Consider the following 16,501-nt stretch of genomic DNA (forward strand, 5'->3'; position numbering starts at 1 on the left):
CTCCAATATTTTATTCAAGTTGCCACTCCTGGATGCAGTCCTGGGTCACTCACACCAGGCTTAGCAGGACCAGGGTGCTGGTTCTGGGAAGGTAAACAGCGTTTCTGTGCGCTCTGACTTTCACCACAGTGTTCCATTGCAACACAAGCAACTGATATATACAGTTTGGAACCATGATACCAAAATGTTGTTTCACTTCATATATATATATTCAATTGATCACTGCACTTTACAGAGAAGGAATCAGGTCTTTAGTGTGGCAGAGTCTCTGATTGCTTGCAAAAAGCCATGGAGAGGAGGGGACTTAGATGGCTGTGAGGAGGCCAGGACTTTCAGTCTTGGCAACTGATCCATGGGGCAAAACCTACCAGGGCTGAGGTGCTGTGCTCCTTAGGCCTGGCATCCTGCCAAGTCTGTGCAGATTGTGTTCTTGCTCATAAAGAGTTAACTCCAGCTTGCACGGATTTATTACCAGCTCACTTCTGACAGTAATACAAGGTGGTGGTGGTGTTCTTAAAAAAATCCAGTCAATACTCTGCACCCCCTTTCCCTTAAACATTATAGAGTTTCAACCAACTGTAAAGGTAACCCATAGATTAAAGACTTTAGGACTTCTTATGGGCTGTTAGGAATCTTTCAAATACTTGTACCAATGTATATTTCCAAACACACATCACCAGTGTGTAAGAAAGAATTGGCAGGAACACGCAGGGCTGGATTGACATAAGAGATTTTCTGGCAGCTCTGCCCATCCACAAGGCCTCAGAGTGCCAACTGCTGTGGCTTTTGACAAAACCTTAATGAGGTGAGCAGTGCAGGGGGAGTGCCACCAAATGCATGGAAGAGAGGATAGCCATTACCTCTGGCAGAAGCCTAAGGTAGAAGGTGGAGAAGCCTAAGGCAGCGTTGAAGCATTGATGACAGGTCTTTGTGATGGTGATGTGACCCTCCTGCTGCTTATTTTCAGGAGAAGGGAAAACTGCAAATTGTGCTTTTCAGAGCTCAGATACACATCTTGGTCAGGGTGGGGGGGTGGATCGTCTTGAAAATAATTGTTATTTTTTATTTTTTTATTTTTAATAATTGTTATAGCTGCCAAGTATCCCGTATCCGCCGGGAAAATCCCTTTTTTCTTAGCGTTTCCCGGCGGTCTCCCGTTTAGCGAAAAATCCCGGTATTGTCCCTTAAATCGGGATACTTGGCAGCTATGAGTGGAGGCGAATGCAATTGTTAGCAACCCTAATTACCCGGCCATTTTTCTGGTGCCGCTTGCCCTTCTATGGGCACCAGAAAATGGCGCCGGCGCCGGAAGTCGCTTCCGTGCATGACCGGAAGTTGCGTGACGCAACTTCCGGTCATGCGCTTTGCCCTTCTATGGGCATCAGAAAATGGCGGCGCCGGCGCCGGAAGTCGCTTTTACGTGTTTCCGGTCATGCGCGGAAGCGACTTCCGGCGCTGGCGCCGCCATTTTCTGGTGCCCATAGAAGGGCGAAGCGCCACCGGAAGTTGCGTTACGCAACTTCCGGTCATGCGCGCTGCCGATCCCGGATATTTACGACCCAGACTTGGCAGGTATGTTCTGGAAGAGGGGAGCCGGGCTTAGCATGGCTTTCCGATCGAGGAAGGGGGCGGCTGCTGGAGACGGAGGGAGGCTCAAGGAGGAGCCGCGTGGGAAGAAGGAGGGATCAGGATCAGCTGCGCGGGGCTGGGGGTGGGCAGGCACCATCCAGAGGCTGCAGCGGGAGATCGACAATGATGCTTCTTCCCCCTCCTGCCGGTTCCCGTGGAAAGACAATGCCCTCTCCCTCCTAGTTCTTTCCCCACCTTTCCAGCTCCAGTCTAGCTGTGTTTACTCGAAAGTAAACCACTGCCCCCCCTCCCCACGGAGCTCTTCATCTGGTAAAGGGGGGATTGGACATTTCAGACCGTGTAGACTTCCCGCGTGCGCCAAGGGCCCTGGGAGGGGGCTGGTGTGGGGGTAATAGTTATTAGGTTCAGTCGTGACCATTAGGTTCAGTCGTGACCAACTATGGGGGTTGTGGCGCTCATCTCGCTTTATTGGCCGAGGGAGCCAGCGTACAGCTTCCAGGTCATGTGGCCAGCATGACAAAGCCGCTTCTGGCGAACCAGAGCAGCGCACGGAAACGCCGTTTACCTTCCCGCTGTAGCGGTACCTATTAACCATTATCTACATGCACTTTGACGTTCGAACCGACGACCTCTTCCAACTCTATGATTCTATGACCTTCTGATCGGCAAGCCCTAGGCTCTGTGGCTTAACCAACAGCGCCACCCGTATCCCCAGCCAAATATGATATGTTTAAGTTGAAGGATGACAATGAGAGAATAATGCAAATCACTGCCAGTTTTTGACACTCGATAGTAGATCGTGTGGGATGCAAAAGGGTTAAGTGCAGTCAAGTCACAACAATCCCTAGATAGTCCACTTGGAGGACTGAGGAGGAACACATGACTAAGCCTAGTTTCCTGTTCCTGTTCCTGTAGATAAATTCTCTAGCAAGCAGCCATTTCCCTCTCTTGGACTCTTACTCTTGGATTGCAGTTACTCTCTCTCAAGGCCTCCAGCCTAGAGAGAGATGAGATGGAGTCCCACTTCTTAAAAGTGAACTTCACATGTATATATTACTTTTTACCTAAGCAAGTCTACCTCTTGAGTATGCTGTATCTCGAGATGCCTGTAAGTAAACTACTTTTATACTTTTAAGAGCATTGTGTCGTGTCTTTTCTTTTAAGAGGGATAAAGGGGGAAATACCAGGAAAATACAGGAAAATAAATCAAGCCTGCGCAAACACTTTTCTGCTGTGCATGTTGCAAAAGGGGAATGTTTTTACTCTGCTAAAGTTTGGTGCTTACTAGCGCAAGCGGGGATAGGACATATTAAACAATATCTCCTCATCCACATTCCTGAACATTCCCACAAAGGGGTATGGGCCCAGAATCGCGTATTTTTGTGTATTTTTGAAGGATTGATTTGGATTGTGATTTTAAACTGTGTGGAATTCTCCAGTTAGAGTTTCCTGGTGAGTTTCCTTGTTCTCCAGTGTGCCTAGTTTCCTTGTTCTCCAGTGTGCCTAGGGCATTAGCTACCCCTCCCCTCCCTCAGAGTTTACAGCACTGAAAGCTCAGAGGCAGTGAATAATATTTTTGAGATTTTGATTTGTGTTAGGATTTTTGAATTTTTTGAATTTTTTTGTTAGGATATTTTTGAAATTTTAAGATGGCGAGCTCCAGTTTTGATAGTGAGGCAAGACCAAGTTATATGCTGCTGAATGATCATAATTTTGTGCAATGGAAGCAGCACATTTTAGTTTATCTTGCTGCAAAATGTGTTCTGCAGGCCATTAAAGAAACAAAGCCTACCAGGAACCGATGAAGAAGCTTTAGCCAAGATAGAAGCTTGGAATATTAAAAATGATGAAGCCAAGCACATAATTTTGAGCAGTTTGCGAAATGAGCATCTATCATTGATAAATTTAGAAAGTGATGCATCTCAGATCCTAGAGGACATTGAACGCATTTATGCACAATCTACAGAGAGCTCCTACAGATATTTGTTGGATAAGTTACTCAAATTGAAGATGAATTCTAGAGAAGAGTTTACAGAGCATTTTAAGAATTTTCCTGAGATTGTTCAAAGAATTGCCCTTACTCCCAGAGCTTTTGATGACGTGACTAAAGTAACGTTCATGCTTGCATCATTAGGGCCAACATTTTCAGCATTTAAAAGTCTAATGGATCACACAAAAGATCTAACTTTTAATGAGCTTATCAACCATTTAAGAGAGGAATGCAGAGAGAGCCTGATTCTAAAGAAAGGAATCAAAGGAGGAAGGATAGCAGCTATGCATCCAAGCATTTTGCAAAGTCCTGAGGGACGTCTAGAGAAATAATTTGTTTCAAATGCAACTTGAGAGGACATGTAGCAAGGAACTGTAAGGGTGCAAATGGGAATAAAGTTGAATCCCACCCCTCAAAACCACAAGGCGTTAAGAAGGGGAGTCATGAGCACACCACGTTCCTGCAGGAGAGGAGTCTAGCTGTCCAGAATCGTGAAAATAAACGCAATAAGTAGATTTTAGACTCTGGAGCGAGTTCACATTTTTCTTTTGAAAAGTATTTTAATGAGATTAATGAGGATGAAACCTCTGAAATTGAAATTGCTGATGGCAATGTGGTGGAAGCAATTGGTGCAGGAACTGTGAAGTTGAAATTCAATGTAGATGATGAAACAATTAATACTAAGATAACTGAAGTTAAGTTTGCACCAAAGCTTAATTGCAACTTACTCAGCGTGTCCAGTTTGGACAGGAAAGGTTTTAAAATTACATTTGAAAAAGGGCAATGTATAGTGACTAAGCATGATGAAGTTTATATTCAAGGCAAACTAAAGGATGGTGTATATGAGCTTAATATTTCAGAGAACCAGCGGAACCAGTTTACAAGGATGGCCCAACCAAGCAAAAGGGATCAAGCAAGTCTGGAACCAAGGAGTGAGGAGTTTGTATTTTATCCTTTTGAACCAATACAAAGCACTAATCCACCTTCTAGTGTTGTAACACCCCCTGCAGGTCACACCCGAGAAGACATGGAGGTCCAGGCCCCTGACAGTCCCAGAGACGAAGAGGAAGAGGAGCAGCTGTATGGGGATATGCCACCACTGGAGGAGGATGAGAGACCAGAGGTCAGACCCTCATCTGGAACCAGCGGAGGTGTTCCACCATTGCGGCTGTCCTACCTTGCAAGGTCGGCGTCTCCACAGGAACCTTCCAGATGGGAAGAGATAGAGAAGATGCCACCCGATGAGGCCAGTCTCTGGAGGAAAGCTGCTCAGGAGGAGATGGATGCATTGCATCAAAACAAGACCTGGACAATATCTCCTCATCCACATTCCCGAACATTCCCACAGATCACAGACTGCTGACAGTTGGAGATGCCTGCTTTAGAGCTTCTCTTGGAAGAGATTTTGACAGAGCTACAGATTATGGTGAAAAAGCATCACTAGGTGTCAAAATATTGTATAAGAGCTGCATGGTTGCATCACATCTAAATATTTAAATATTTCTGTTTTAAATATTAGTTAATAACAGGGGTCCCAAGTTGAATAAAATATTGGGGGGGGGCAGGTGATCCCTGCCCTGCATAATCAATCACAAAACATGGCACGCACACACCACTTGAATGGCAGTGCCCATCAACGGGGGGGGGGTGTCCTCAAATATTTTATGTAGGGCCCAATACAAGCAAGGTCTGAAGTCAATCTGTAAGGTCAGGATCACACCTCTGCAGAAGGTCCAGTGTTGGAACACCTGTGGTCAGTCCCAAAGTCACCGTCCAGTGGAGTTCCCCAAAGCAGCCAAGTTATGGTCCATCAACGGAGAAAGCTGAGTAGACCCAGAGTCTCTGGCTTGCTTCTCATTTATCCTTCCAATCTGGGTGGACGCATGTGATCCTCACCTGAGCCTTATCCAGCTGAGTGACCACAACCTCCTCTCAGACCCAAAAAGCCCCATGATCTCCACCTGGTCACTAGTGAGCCGAGCTGCATTCTCTTGCCTGCCTCAGTTGCTTGGGGTGCAAGTCCCACTGTTCCCCCAACCTGAGAGTCCTCTGTCTCTGTGGGGACGGGAGCACCTCTGGTTCTAATATGTCCTCCCTCCCCCTGGCCCCACTGGACTGTCAGCTGTCCCTTTGATGTCATCTGATGTCGCATGAGTACCCCCTAAGTCCCTAGCCTCCCCTTCCCCATATTCAGTTTGTCCTGGTGTATACCAGTTATGGTTACAACCATTGCCAGGATCCTCCTATTCTGCCAGAGGAGAAGAATATCTCTCAGTAGAGCCACAGGGTTGGTGGCTATTTAAATGTAATAAACAGATAAATAAATAGGCAATTTGGTGTGGATGGTGGACAACTGATGTCGCATTCAGCACCCTGTTCATTGTCTGGAGGCTCAGAATGGGGCCGCTGTCCTAATATAACCCTTTCATAACAATGGCAAAAGTCCCTTCCTGCAGTGCCCCAATAGGGATGCTCTCCCTCACTACCAGCCCATTGCCTGCTTCCTCTACCAGGGAAGCCAGGTCAAAAACAACCACCATAAACTCTGCACTCACCACCACAGTATGAACCACCATGAACAGGGATGACTCTGCCAGTGAGGGCTCCCTTCTCAAGGAAATTCTCTCTCCAGCAATTCTACCTCTTACTTGGGATCTACAGTAGACTGCCCAGAAGCAGATAGAATCATAGAGTTGGAAGAGACCACAAGGGCCATCCAGTCCAACCCACTGCCAAGCAGGAAATACCATCAAAGCATTCTTGACATATGCCTGTCAAGCCTCTGCTTAAAGACCTCCTAAGAAGGAGACTCCACCACACTCCTTGGTAGCAAATTCCACTGTCGAACAGTTCTTACTGTCAGGAAGTTCTTCCTAATGTTTAGGTGGAATCTTCTTTCTTGTACAGTAGTTTGAATCCATTGCTCCGTATCCACTTCTCTGGAGCAGCAGAAAACAACCTTTCTCCCTTCTCTATATGACATCCTTTTATATATTTGAACATGGCTATCATATCTCCTCTTAACATTCTCTTCTCCAGGCTAAACATGCCCAGCTCCCTAAGCCATTCCTCATAAGGCATTGTTTCCAGGCCTTTGACCATTTTGGTTGCCCTCCTCTGGACACGTTCCAGCTTGTCAGTATCCTTGAACTGTGTACCCAGAACTGGACACAGTACTCCAGGTGAGGTCTGACCAGAGCAGAATACAGTAGTACTATTACTTCCCTTGATCTAGATGCTATACTCCTATTGATGCAGCCCAGAATTGCATTGGCTTTTTGAGCTGCTGCATCACACTGTTGACTCATGTCAAGTTTGTGGTCTACCAAGACTCCTAAATCCTTTTCACATGTACTGCTCTCAAGCCAGGTGTCTCCCATCCTGTATTTGTGCCTTTCTTTTCTTTCTTTTTTGCCCAAGTGTAGTACTTTACATTTCTCCTTGTTAAAATTCATCTTGTTTGCTTTGGCCCAGTTGTCTAATCTGTTAAGGTCATTTTGAAGTGTGATCCTGTCCTCTGGCCACCCCTCCCAATTTGGTGTCATCTGCAAACTTGATCAGGATGCCCTCAAGCCCATCATCCAAGTCATTGATAAAGATGTTGAATAAGACGGGGCCCAAGACAGATCCCTGTGGCACCCCACTAGTCACTTCTCTCCAGGATGAGAGGGAGCCATTGATGAGCACCCTTTGGGTTCGGTCAGCCAGCCAGTTACAAATCCACTGAATGGTAGCATTGTCTAGCCCGCATTTTACCAGCTTCTTTACAAGAATATCATGGGGCACCTTGTCAAAGGCCTTGCTGAAATCAAGATAGGCTACACCCACAGTGTTCCCTTCATCTACCAGGCTTGTGATTCGGTCAAAAAATGAGATCAGATTAGTCTGACATGACTTATTTTTCAGAAACCCATGCTGACTTTTAGTGATCACAGAGTTTCTTTTTGCTTGAAGTGTGGCAGCTGCTGCATTTAAAAAATAAATAAAATAAAGGGAAAGTGGCAGACCAGTGGTTCTCTGCAGCTGCAGCAGGGTGCTGGCCTGGCTACAGGGTGCTCAGCCAAGTGCAGCTGCTTGTGTTGCAGCTCACAGCTGGTGGCAACATGGGGCTCAGGCTGGTAGCAGGGTGGTGCTCATTCAAGTGTGGTTACTAGTGTGGCGAGGCAGGGAGTCCAGTTATTAAAATCACAGTTGCAATCTCTTGCCTTTGTTCTCTCCAAATGTCCACTGCAAGGCACTGTGTGGTTAATGTTGGGAAGTTTGCTGATGGATGTGGGTGTATGGCAGTGGACATGGGTGTATGTTAGAGCACTGCCCCCTCTGAAGTTCTGATAGCACAAAAATAGTGGGTAATGTAACAATCTTAAAAGGTGCATCAATGAAAAGATATACAAACCTCACCCAAACTGCAAACATGTTCATTTTTTTTAAAAAAGACCAACAACAGCCCTTGTAATGGAAAACCACAGGGAGAGAACAGGGAAATTTGAAGGGCAGTTTTCTGGCAAGATCTCAGCTATTCAAAGAAACCCAAAAATTCTACTGGGGTAGTGCAAGCCCCTTGCAGAAATCTAAGTCTCTATTCACTGCAGCTCTTAAATCCACGGGAAATTGCTTTCCTTGGCACCTTTGATCCTTGCCCAAATATTAGTCACTGGACTGAAACTATTTTTTAAAAGGACAGTCCTTTACTCAATATGTGCTGTTTTTAAAAAACCAGCAGCAGCAACAACCCCTCTATAGTATTTTAAATGCTCCTTGAAGTTGGTTCTTTAATGCTCCTAACAGGTTTGTTGCAAACAGGTGTTAGCATACCAGCTCATCCCACGGTGATAAATCACGATGTTGTCAGAAGACCTCCGCCCTCATCCTCTGGCAAGTTGAGATAAGTTCATCTCATGCCTGAGATGACAAAGTTGTCGGAGAGCTACCGGTATCTTGTGACGACTGCAACTGCCCTCCACTTTGCCCAAGAGAGAGGGCGAGAGAGCGCACCCCTTCCCAGGGAAGAGCCGCCCAGCTCTCCTCTTCTTCCTCCTCCTGCTGTCCTTTTCTGGCTGCATGTGTAGATAGATAGATAGATCTCCGCACCCCATGAGCGGACATCTCTCCTGGATGTGCTTCCAGCTGCACTTTCCTTTCCCTGGAGGATCCTAGAATAGCTGCGACATCCTCATCCTTCTCCCGCTGAAGCAGCCTGGGGGCTGGGGGAGGAGAAAGCAGCCAGGAAATGGCATTGCGAGCAGGCGGTGGGCAGTGGCTCCTGCTGCTGCTGCTGCTGCTGCTGCTGCTGCCATCTGGGTGATGGGAGGAGCAGAAGGGTGGGATTTTGTGCAAGGAAAATCCCCCTCTCCTCGCCCAGCTGCCGCCAACTTGACTTGATGTTGTGGAAGGAATAACAGACTCCCTGTGAGAAAAGGGGCTTGGAAAAAGGAATTTAGGGCTGCTCCAGAACCGCCTCTTTTCATCCCCAATGTGTGCTGCTTCTCCCCAAAATTGCGGGCTGCGCTTATTGCTCTTAAAAGATTCAGGATGGAGATTCATGCTTTATGGCTGGCGCAACATCTCCTCTTTGCGCTGTGGGGTAAGTACATGCCGCTGCTGTTCATTTCAGCCACCCTGTCCATGAAAGAAATGCTAGTTCCCTTTTGTAGCCGATTTCATGGTTAATATCCCTCCCCTTCTCCCCAGATTTGCATGGCTTCTCCAGGAGTCCTGCTAAGGAAGAAAAACAGTTTGCCAAAGTCTTCCTGTGGCTACTTTAAAATTCCCCTCTGGGAATGTTCTGATCTTGTTGGAAGAAACAAGGCAATTCCATGGGTGGGGGGCATAGGAGCCAACTCCTAGGAATCGAGTTCTCTTCACTCCCCCCAAAATATTTGAGGGGGCCAGCCCCCTCCCCCGTTGTTGGGCATTGCCATTCAAAGGGTGTGTCTTGTGATCAGTCATGTGGGGCGGGGTTTACCTGCCTCCCCAGTTTTATTTAAGTTGGCACCTCAGCATGGAGGTGAATAGGAAATGTTTTTCTTGCATGCTAGAAGAACAATAATAAAGTATTTCGAGAAATACAACGCACCCCCACTTTTCTCCATCTTCTTTCTCCAATTGCTTCTATTGGCAATGTTTCTAGCAGCCTGCATTCTCCAAGGGTGGGATGCTTGTAGGCGGACTCACTGCAAAAGCAGAAAGCTGGGATTGGGAGAGGACTCAGGTCTCTAGAGGCTAGAGCTTTTGCATGCCCCGCCAGGGCTATGGTAGATCAAAGGGCCATAACTTTAATTGTGCTCCAGTGGAAATTCGGTACAGTCAATCATATAAACATTCTCACACAGTCCCGTCTCAAAAAAAACCCCACCATAATTGTTATCTTATTTTTGTTACTTTCCTCTAGCTTTTATCAATCCATTAACACTCAGGGAGGATCACCGAATCATTGAAGCTACAACCATGTTGTATATATATATATAAAGAAAAATTGAAGGCCCACCCCCAGTCAAAACTCACATGCTCTGAAGAAAGTCCTTTCTCCAAATCAAATCATTATCACTCCGTGGCTGATTTATTTAGCAGTTTATCTTATCTCCTTGGTCCAGAACACGCCTGTAGATTAACTCCAAATCAGTCAAAATCTTAAATTACAGAAGAACTGCTCATAATGGCTGAGTCAGATGGTTACCGATAGGCAAAGCACTTGAACTCAGCACCTCCTGCCTCCTGGATTCTGTTCAGAACTGAGAGCCCAGGTATCAGGTGAAGTGTGAGTGTAGCTCCCCCCCCCCCAACCCTGGGGGAGGCTTGCAAGGACAATTACCCTCAATCATCCTTGTTTATACTCCGAGAAGCAATCCCCGCAAACGCAAACGTAGGCGTGCCACCATTATGGCAGTTAGCACCGGAAGTCACACACTGCACCCATCTTAAGCCCCCCCCAAGGCTTTACAATGTTTATCTCATTTAATCTTGTGCCAGACTTGGGAAGAATTGGTGGTGTGTGTGTGTGTGTGTGTGTGTGTGTGTGTGTGTATGTGCTTCCTAGTTAGGGCCATTTTAAACATTGCAGAAAGACAAACTTAGGTTGGCCCCGGTGTGAACCCTAAGCAGGATGGTGGCACTTATTGCTGCTCCATGACATTTACACATTACATTTCGCTGTGTGTCTTAATATGTCTTGCTCTAAATGACTGTAACGTGGAATGGCTCCTTTGGGTGGAAGTGGAGTCCAAGTTCTGTATGTTTTATTACATCATCTGGGTTAGCTGAAACTTAATTATTCTTATGAATTCTAGCTACTTTAAAATTAGATACTTGTCCAAATGCCTTCATAATTATTTCTGCATCTATTTCCGTAGGCAAGCTGGTCATTGGTAGTTGTTTTTTACTTGGCTTTTTCCATAGTCAAGGAGTCCTAATGAAAGCCAGTAGAAGTTCTTTATTTGTCTTAATGGCAGGGATTTGCTTACAACTCTTTCCCCTTCCTCCCCACCCCCACTTCCTTTGAAAGCAAACATCTGCTCCACAAGAAAGATAAGTATCTCTTGGGAACCAGACTGTCCAACCCTGTTTCTTTTTAAAAAAATAAAATTTCTCAAGCCTACAAGGCATTTCTCTTTCTAAAGGACACAAGAGCAGCCTCTCGCTCCCAGAAGGCCATTGATAAATTTGAAGAGGCCAAAGTCTGCTCGACCCAAGAGTGGTGTTCTATGAAAACCTGAATAGGAAGTACACATTATAAGAATTCCTAAAAGTACATTATGAAGCACTGTATTGATGCTGAATTAGCCATCTTTGGTTTAGTGTTCTTACTGGAACAGTGAATTCAGTGTCCAATTTGTCAGGGATTTGCTTTGGAATATGCTGCAGCTGAGCAGGCTCAGTGCCAATGACTCCTTTTAATAGACTAAAGTATCTCTGAGCAGATGCAGAGTGCATTTTTCTCACCACTATCCCTTCCAGTTTGGTGTCATCTGCAAATGTGATAAGCATTTGAACAACAACGGGCCCAGGGACCCCACTTGTCACTTTTTTCCAGGATGAGGAGGAACCATTAATGAGTCCTCTTTGGGTTTGGTTAGTCAACCAGTTACAAATCCACCTCAGTTACCTCGTTTAGCCCACATTTTACCAGCTTCCTCACAAAAATATCATAGGAGAGTTTGTCAGAAGCCTTGCTGAAATCAAGATACACTGAGTCCACAGCATTCTGCTGATCCACCAAGCTTGTAACTGCATTGAAAAGAAAAAAAGAGATTCGCCTGGCTTGACTTGTTTTCGAGAAACCCATGCTGGGTCTTAGTAATCACAGCATCCTTTTCTAGGTGCTCATAGACTTTATTTATCTGTTCTAGGAACTTTCCTGGAATTGATGTAGTTACCTAGGTCTTCTGTTTTCCCCTTTTGAAGATGGGGTTTGAATTCATTTAAACTAGTCTGGTGTTCCCAGGCCATCCCTTTTCCTGAGTTGCAGCTCTCTCCTTGCTTCATTTATGTTGTTTTCACCAGGTTGAGCACTGCATTGCTTTTGGGTGAAGACGGGAAAAGTAGGTGGTGAGCAGCTCTGCCTTCTCTCTGTCACCCAATAGCATTTCTCCATCTTCTCCATTCAAAGGAACCTGCTACAGTTGTACCTTGGTTTTCGAACGGAATCCATTCTGGAAGTCTGTTTTGCTTCCAAAAACATTCGAAAACCAAGGCGCAGCTTCCGATTGGCTGCAGGAGCTTCCTGAACTCAGTCGGAAGCTGCGGAAGCCATGCCAGACGTTCAGCTTCCAAACGTTCACAAACAGAAACACTCACTTATGGGTTTGTGGCGTTCGGAAGCCAAAGCGTCTGAGTACCAAGGCATTTGACAACCAAGGTATGACTGTACTTGCTTGTTCTTCCTCTTGCTTCAAACATAGCTGAAAAAACCTTTTTTATTAGTTTTAACCTCTTTTGCAAGCCTGAGCTCATTCTGCACTTTAGCCTGCCTGACCACTGTTGCCTACTTGTGTATATTCCTCCTTTTTGATTTCCCCTTCCTTCCATTTCTTATATATGCCTTACATTTCAGCTCATCTATAAGCTGCTTATGCGATTTCCAAGTGTGCCCCTCACTTTTCTTTTTTGTTGGAATTGTCTGCATTTATGCTTTCAACATTTAAGAAACTCCTAGCTATTTTGGACTACCTTCTCTTTGAGTATTTCTGACCATGGGATACTGATAACAGGGGACAGAGAAAGGGCAGAACTCCTCAATGCCTTCTTTGCCTAAGTCTTCTCCAAAAAAGAAAACAACGCCCGACCTGAAGAATATGGAGCAGATGATTCAGCAGGGGAAACACAGCCCTGAACAAGTAAGAAGGTAGTACAAGAATACTTGGCTAGTTTAGATGTATTCAAGTGTCCAGGGCCAGATGAACTACATCCAAGAGTATTAAAAAAACTGGCAGAGGTGATTTCAGAACCACTGGCAATAATCTTTGAGAATTCCTGGAGAACAGGCGAGGTTCCAGTAGACTGGAGGAGGGCAAATGTTGTCCCTATTTTCAAAAAGGGGGAAAGAGAGGACCCAAACAATTACCGCCCAGTCAGCCTGACATCAATACCAGGAAAGATTCTAGAGCAGATCATTAAGCAAACGGTCTGTGAGCACCTAGAAAGGAACGCTGTGATCATCAAAAGTCAGCATGGGTTTCTGAAAAATAAGTCATGTCAGACTAATCTGATCTCATTTTTTTGACAAAATGACAAGCCTGGTAGAGGAAGGGAACGCTGTGGATGTAGCCTTGATTTCAGCAAGGCCTTTGACAAGGTGCCCCATGATATTTTTGTAAAGAAGCTAGTAAAATGTGGGCTAGACAATGCTACCATTCAGTGGATTTGTAACTGGCTGACTGACCGAACCCAAAGGGTGCTCATCAATGGCTCCTCTTCATCCTGGAGAGTAGTGACTAGTGGGGTGCCACAGGGTTCTGTCTTGGGCCCAGTCTTATTCAACATCTTTATCAATGACTTGGATGATGGGCTTGAGGGCATCCTGATCAAGTTTGCAGATGACACCAAATTGGGAGGGGTGGCCAGAGGACAGGATCACACTTCAAAATGACCTTAACAGATTAGACAACTGGGCCAAAGCAAACAAGATGAATTTTAACAGGGAGAAATGTAAAGAACTACACTTGGGCAAAAAAGAAAGAAAAGAAAGGCACAAATACAGGATGGGAGACACCTGGCCTGAGAGCAGTACATGTGAAAAGGATCTAGGAGTCTTGGTAGACCACAAACTTGACATGAGTCAACAGTGTGATGCAGCAGCTCAAAAAGCCAATGCAATTCTGGGCTGTATCAACAGGAGTATAGCATCTAGATCAAGGAAAGTAATAGTACCACTGTATTCTGTTCTGGTCAGACCTCACCTGAAGTACTGTGTCCTGTTCTGGGCACCACAGTTCAAGAAGGATACTGACAAGCTGGAACATGTCCAGAGGAGGGCAACCAAAATGGTCAAAGGCCTGGAAATGATGTCTTATGAGGAATGGCTTAGGGAGCTGGGTCTGTTTAGCCTGGAGAAGAGAAGGTTAAGGGGTGATATGATAGAGCCATGTTCAAATATATAAAAGGACGTCATATAGAGAAGGGAGAAAGGTTGTTTTCTGCTATTCCAGAGAAGCAGACACGCATCAATGGATTCAAAGTACAAGAAAGAAGATTCCACCTAAACATTAGGAAGAATTCCCTGACAGTAAGAGCTGTTTGACAGTGGAATTTGCTACCAAGGAGTGTGGTGGAGTCTCCTTCTTTGGAGGTCTTTAAGCAGAGGCTTGACAGCCATATGTCAGGAATGCTTTGATGGTGTTTCCTGCTTGGCAGGGGGTTGGACTGGATGGCCCTTGTTGTCTCTTCCAACTCTATGATTCTAAGTTCTCCAGGCAAACCAATGCAGGCAGGGCTCCAAGAGAATGGACCTAGGCTTGCTTTCCAGCCCCAATTTGTTAATCCATCTTTATGTTTCCCCACATTAGCTACTCTTATTTGTGCCAGTCATTTCCCATAGATTTGTGAGGGCTTCTGTTTACAACATGCACCCTTGCTTTGTTTCCCCTGTTAACTGCACTTACCTCATTTCCTCTGGTCTTTTCACATCATATTATGATTGTTCTCCCTATTTTCCCACTGCAGACAGCTTTGCTCCTAAAGTGGGAAATGAGTAATGGGGGGGACGGGGGACTTCCAAACCAGACAGAAATGCGAATCTTTTTTATTGTTTGTTTTGTTGACATAATTATTTTAGTTTGCGTGCCTCTTAAAAAAGTAAGGACTTTGTGTTGTGTATTGAGTCAAAGGATTTTATATCTGTATTATTTTTGTCTGTATTTGCATTAGGATAAAGTAACTGCCTTTTGGTTCCAGAGGGTACAGCTACTATTGGTTCATTTAAGCTGCTGTATTTGGATCCTCTGTCTTTTTGGTTCCCTCCAAAAGGCAGCACTGTGATTGCCTGATATTGTTCCCTCCAAAATGTATCCCTTTCTAGCTAGTTCCCTGTCCCTATAAATGTAGCTTTCCTGCCCTCACAGTCAGTCTTGTTCACTTTAATAAAGAGCTGTTACTAGAGAACTGTCTCCAGCATGTTATGTCAAGAGAGCTGAAATCACGAACCCCACGTCACAACATTTTGATTTTAACTTTATTTTTAGTGCTTCCATTTCCAGGACTAACCAGGTCTGCAGCACACATGTATACCCTCCAACCTTTTGTGACAAAAATTCAGGGCAACCCACCCACCACCACCTATCTTCACTGACCACTTCCTCGCCTGCCCTCCCTCCCTCCCTCCTCTTACCTTTGCTGTCTTCATCCTCCTGAAGTGGCCTCCATGAGATGCTGCACAACCTAGAGTGGCCTCCAGCAGATCACGGCTTCCAGCAGATCACACCGGGCCATGTGGCTTCGGTAGAGGCTGCACGGCCTAGACTAGAGCGTCCTCCAGGAAGCTTGTGCCAGGCCGCGTTGCGTCAGGTCGCGTTGGTAGCAGAAGCCAGGGCAGCTTCTGTAAATTCGGGATGTCCCAATTAAATTGGGACACTTGTGGCAAATATTACCAGAAGTATTGTAGCAGCAGTGGATTTATTCACAGACTGACTTTTCAAAGATAAGGCATGTGTGTCTGTACAAGTCATCTGTGACTCTCCCATTTGTTAACACACAATTCCCTGGCACTTGGTGATGTGGCTCACTAGCTGCCATTCTTTTTAAATGTCCTTCATGTTCCTCAAAGACCTATGCCAGGTCATACAGTGGCTGAAATTGTGATTGGAAAATCCTAGGTAGGGTTGCCATATTTGATGATGGGCTTGAGGGCATCCTGATCAAGTTTGCAGATGACACCAATTTGGGAGGGGTGGCTAATACCCCAGAGGACAGGATCACACTTCGAAATGACCTTAACAGATTAGACAACTGGGCCAAAGCAAACAAGATGAATTTTAACAGGGAGAAATGTAAAGTACTACACTTGGGCAAAAAGAATGAAAGGCACAAATACAGGATGGGAGACACCTGGCCTGAGAGCAGTACATATGAAAAGGATCTAGGAGTCTTGGTAGACTACAAACTTGACATGAGTCAGCAGTGTGATGCAGCAGCTCAAAAGCCAATGCAATTCTGGGCTGCATCAATAGGAGTATAGCATCTAGATCAAGGGAAGTAATAGTACCACTGTATTCTGCTCTGGTCCGACCTCACCTGGAATACTGTGTCCCGTTCTGGGCGCCACAGTTCAAGAAGGATATTCACAAGCTGGAATGTGTCCAGAGGAGGGCAACCAAAATGGTCAAAGGCCTGGAAACGATGCCTTATGAGGAACAGCTTAGGGAGCTGGGTATGTTTAGCCTGGAGAAGAGAAGGTTAAGGGGTGATATGATAGCCATGTTCAAATATATA

General features: G+C 45.5%; 1 protein-coding gene across 1 annotated transcript in view; it reads left to right on the forward strand.

Moving 5' to 3' along the window:
* Window positions 1-8,122: 8,122 nt before the first annotated feature.
* RAMP3 (receptor activity modifying protein 3) overlaps window positions 8,123-16,501 on the forward strand; it is a 67,065-nt gene continuing 58,686 nt past the window's right edge. Inside the window, exon 1 of the mRNA XM_035102416.2 lies at window positions 8,123-9,164. Coding sequence (XP_034958307.1) covers window positions 9,113-9,164 — 52 coding nt within the window. The 5' untranslated portion in view covers window positions 8,123-9,112. The remainder of the gene's footprint in view (window positions 9,165-16,501) is intronic.

Source organism: Zootoca vivipara, chromosome 7 (genome assembly GCF_963506605.1).
Source record: "Zootoca vivipara chromosome 7, rZooViv1.1, whole genome shotgun sequence".
Lineage (NCBI taxonomy): Eukaryota > Metazoa > Chordata > Lepidosauria > Squamata > Lacertidae > Zootoca > Zootoca vivipara.